Source organism: Electrophorus electricus, unplaced genomic scaffold (genome assembly GCF_041902795.1).
Source record: "Electrophorus electricus isolate QZ-2024a unplaced genomic scaffold, ASM4190279v1 Scaffold32, whole genome shotgun sequence".
Taxonomy (NCBI): Eukaryota; Metazoa; Chordata; class Actinopteri; order Gymnotiformes; family Gymnotidae; genus Electrophorus; species Electrophorus electricus.
In genome coordinates, this window is record NW_027658605.1 from 2,506,000 (window position 1) to 2,510,442 (window position 4,443).

Here is a 4,443-nt window from a genome sequence, read left to right on the forward strand (position 1 = left end):
GGGTCTTTTTGTGGGAATAGGGGTGCCGGGGTGGTTATAAGTCTGGGTCTTGCGGCTGCACATGCTACACATCCACCAATCTCTACCCCCATTCTTCTTCACCGTCTTGTTGTTAATGTTTTAATCCTTTCCTACTGCCATGCTATTATTTAACCCAAGCGTGACCAAACTGTAAATGGAAACACACAACACAATACACCAACAAATAATCAAACAACACAATTGTCCAGAAGTCATCACTGGTGTTCTGTTCTTCTTACTTTGGGGTCTAAGGGTGGACTACCTTGACCCTTTTGCTCCCGGGGATTATTCTGCCCCTTCCAGGTCAGGTGAGTTAGGTGATGTTTCAGCAAGGTCCCTCGCTGTCTCTTGCAGACTCCTCTGCGGTGACTCTGCGGCGGCGCACTGGCTCAGATGAAACCACGTTTCCCCTGTACCGTTCTGGCGTACGGCGTGGCTGGTTCTTTCTGTCACCTGGAATGGACCTGTCCACCTCGGCTCACTCCATTTTCTCTTGATGACTCTCAGCAGCCCCCAGTCCGTAACGGGTATCGTCTGGGTTTGTCTGCTCCCCGTCCGGTCCCCCTCCTGCGTGGAGAAAGCTGAAACGATACTTTGCAATTCATTAAAGTATGATGTGTGTGTGAGATGTTTTTCTTTTCTCATTTATTGCCAAAGGTAAGGCATCAACCCAATTTAATTTTGTCTGTGCACAGATTTTGGCCACTTTGTTTTTCGCATTTAGATTCATCCTTTCCACCTTACCTTGAGACTGAGGATGATACACTGCCCCAAATGAATGTTTCAGACCCAGCATTTTCTCTAACTCCTGCAAATTGCGCGCTGTAAAATGAGTGCCATTATCTGATCTCACCTTTCTCTGAAACCCATGGTGAGGAATGTACTGGTTCACCAGGAACTTTACCACTGAAGCACTGTCTTCCCGTTTTGTTGGCCACGCTTCCGGCCACCCTGTGTAGTTGTCTACGCACATCAATTCGTACGTGTACCCCTGTGCTGAGTCCACCATGTCTGTGTAGTCAATTACTATCTCTTCCCCTGGTGTTAATGACAACGGATACTTACCGGGTGCCACCTTAATTGTAGGTTTGGGATTGTACTGTTGACATACTCTACATGTCCCCTGCACTCTATGATAGCTACTCTTTCTGGTCCCTGCAAGGCCTTTGCCAGCTCCCTCATTTCTGCCTCATGTTTAATTGGTTTGTTTCCCGCTGTCCTAAACCCTGCTCTCATCCATTGTCTTAGCTCCACATGTGCTGCCCCTACCGTGTAAGCAGAGTCAGTATAAATATTCACTTCCTTACCCTTTGCTAACTTCAAGGCCTCCACTACTGCCATTACCTCAGCTCGCTGTGCTGATTGCTAACCTTTCAGCCTTTCTGCTTTCACCGTCCAAAATTCATCTACTTTTCCCTGTGTTTCTGCCACCACTGCATACCCTGCTTTTATATCCCCATCTGGTCCTCTAAATCCACACCCATCAGTGAACATGTTCCCTGCTCCTGGAATTGGTTCTCCTTCTAGGTCTGGTCTCACCTTCTCCTGCTTTTTGACTTCCTGTTCTCACTGATGAGGCTCTCCTCCTCCCATCATGTCTGCCATGTTGATTCCTTCATGTGTGTATGTGATGTGTGGTGCTTCCAAAATTTTGCTGATCCTCTGTTGCCTTAGCGCTGTCAAGGTGAAGGCTTGTGAGTTCACGTATGCTATTACACTGTGTGTGGTTAGTACCGTGATTGGATGTCCCATTACCAGATGTGTTGTTTTCTGTATGGCTTTAGCCACTCCTGCTGCATGTTGGGTGTCTTTTTTCCATGTTGTCAAGCTGTGTGCTCACATGCATGAGTACTTGTCTCTCTCCCCCTTTTCTTAGCTCACAATCTGATTTAAGTTTTCCAGTGCAAAATACAATCCTTGCTGTCGCGTAGGAGCCCAAACCAGACGAAACTCTCTCTCCTGGGGGCTACGTGTCGACATACAAGCCGACAGCAGGGCCCAAACTTCGGGAATTAAACTTTAACAAGCTTGCCTGTCTAGCTAACTCAACCAGCGAGTAGGCTTAGTTAAAATAACAGCTTTAGTGAGCAAGGCTCCGATGAAAAACGCAAGTTATGATGGCCATTCACACTCCAGACACATTTTTTCGTAACTCAACAACGACTCCTAAGTTCTTTCAAACTTCTCAGTAAGGAATTCAAATCTGAAAAAGTACGTTCAAGAATAGTTTTGAGATGTCATTCACCATCAGGTGTTGGAGCAGACCCTGGTGACCCTGCCAGACCCCGGCAGAGCAGACCTCGGTGCCGCTGCCTTTTTACCTCCCCGAGACTTAGGCATAGGTCCTCGCCCTAGGGGGAGGAATGTCCTCCTCTGTTGATGATGCCATCTCTCCACCAGTCACCCAGGGCTGCTTGCTGACTCCAGAGCGCCTAGATTCCCCTGAGGTACCTCCTCCACCTCCATCGACGGGTCCTCCTCATGATCCGACCCCAAGTCTGACTCTAGGGTGACGTTACGGCACTCCCCTCGCTCGCCATACTCCGCATATCCCTCTGTAAGGTCCATGTAGGACTCTGCGGATTCCACCTCCAAGTACCTGTCCTCATAAATAGGTAGGTCTCCGTAGTACCCAGCAGGTCCCTGCTCTGTTGTGATCCCATGGAGCGAAGACAGGATGAGTGATGGCCTCACCCTGGTACAGGAAAAGTCCGCGGTGTCCGACTCCGAGGACTGGAAATAGTTATACCAGTCATTATGGTCAGACGTAATCCCGTGTGACTCCTCCACCTCTGCCCCCAGACCACGCTCTTCTGCAGCAGGAGTCAGGAGGGTACCCAAGAGCACGGAGGGATTGCAGGCACTATTTGGGGAAGTGCGTCTTTTCCCCTTCTTCCCCTTCTTCTTGCCCTTCCCAGGCATCCTTCTTTGGTTGGTGTTTCTGTGATGATTCGAGGCTAACAGTATGTGGAGTAGGGGCACGTTCAAACACACATTTTTATTTAACACAGACGACACATCTAACACCGCACACCTCACTAAACACCGTTCAAACACCAACAACACGTACTACAACACAAGAGACATATATACACACACACGAGGATTACACATAATACAGAACAGGTGGACGACACGAAAGGGCGCGGCGACATGGACGAACACACACACGTACACACCAAGACGTTTGAGGAGGGGCGGGGCTGCAACGTGACATAACCAAATCTAATAAGGCACCCTATGCATAGTTTTTTTTTCTTTCTTTAATCACTGTTGTCATCTTTTAAAGGTTAAACAACATTAATAATTTTTACACCATTTAATTGATTAGCTACAAAACAATATACCTGCAAGTGCATCAGTGACGTCAAAGTGAACAGGAACTTCTAGACCTCCAGTGGAGCACCAGTACCAGCCAGCATCAGTCTTCTTCAGTCCAGTCATCAACACCGTGAAGGTGCCTTTCCCATCATCACTGATCTGCACTGCTGAATTCTGGGATGTGTTGGTCCTCCCCACTGTGTAGCAGGTCCAGTCTATAGATCTGCACCACTTCTTCGCCTCTTTCTTATATGCAGCGCTGTAGAGACACTGGACACTGACGCTGCTCCCCTCCTCTCCACTCACTCTGCTCTTGGTCACAGACACAGCAGGAGCTGGAAACAAAGAAAGGCACTTTTGTATGAATATGTATGGATGAAATATATGCAATATGAGAAATGTCACTAAACTGAATATTCAATATTCATAAAGAATTTGTAATACCTGATTTCACAGTGATATATAGCTGTGTTTTGACATCTGGTTGAAATATTCCTGAAATCTCCACTGCACACCAATATGCTCCAGTGTTTCTCTCCTGTAGATCCCTCACAGTGACAGTAAAGAGAGTCTGAGCTGGGTTATCAGTTACTGTCACTTTCTTGTTTGTATTGTTGGCATATGCCATAATCGTGCAGTAATTGAATGCTGTTACACGCTCACAGCACCAGTATTTCTTATGTTGTTTATATTTCAGATGTTGACAGATGCTCCACTCTGAAGAGTTAACTGCTTCTGTGACCAATTCCATTTCTCAGTGCCTGCATATACAACCCAGCACCACTGTTACTGGAACACAAGAATTCTTGTTTCTGCTAAGGAATTAAAAAATGCTACATATGAAAAAAAATAAAAAATAAACTAACAATGTATATATTGTAGTATTGCATAGAAAATAACTTACATCAAATGATGAAAACGAAAATGAAATTTCAATTCATGTTGAATAAAGTGAGAAGCTTATTTGAGAAGCCTCCTCACATATCTTTAGTCTTGTTGCCACTGTGGTTGAAGCAATCCAAACAGTTCCTGTTTGCTAAGTTTAAAGTCATGCTGTCACAGTGCGCTGGGCGCCCAGCAAGAGGGACAGGCCCACTGTAG

At 46.4% G+C, this 4,443-nt stretch overlaps 1 protein-coding gene across 1 annotated transcript; it reads right to left on the reverse strand.

The window, feature by feature from the left end:
- Positions 1-2,421: 2,421 nt before the first annotated feature.
- On the reverse strand, positions 2,422-4,093 carry LOC145655702 (polymeric immunoglobulin receptor-like). Its single transcript, XM_081709192.1, has 3 exons — positions 3,787-4,093; positions 3,369-3,677; positions 2,422-2,834 (listed from the first exon to the last, which is right to left on the reverse strand). The coding sequence occupies exons 1-3, from the start codon at positions 4,091-4,093 to the stop codon at positions 2,422-2,424; spliced, it is 1,029 nt and encodes a 342-aa protein (XP_081565318.1).
- Between the last annotated feature and the right edge of the window lie 350 nt (positions 4,094-4,443).

Coding starts and splice junctions, on each gene's coding strand:
- LOC145655702 (XM_081709192.1), bottom strand. CDS start 4,093: ATGGAATTGGTCACAGAAGCAGTTAACTCTTCAGAGTGGAGCATCTGT. Junction 3,678..3,786: donor ATATATCACTGTGAAATCAG/GTATTACAAATT, acceptor CTTTGTTTCCAG/CTCCTGCTGTGTCTGTGACC. Junction 2,835..3,368: donor CGTCACTGATGCACTTGCAG/GTATATTGTTTT, acceptor CTCCTGCTGCAG/AAGAGCGTGGTCTGGGGGCA.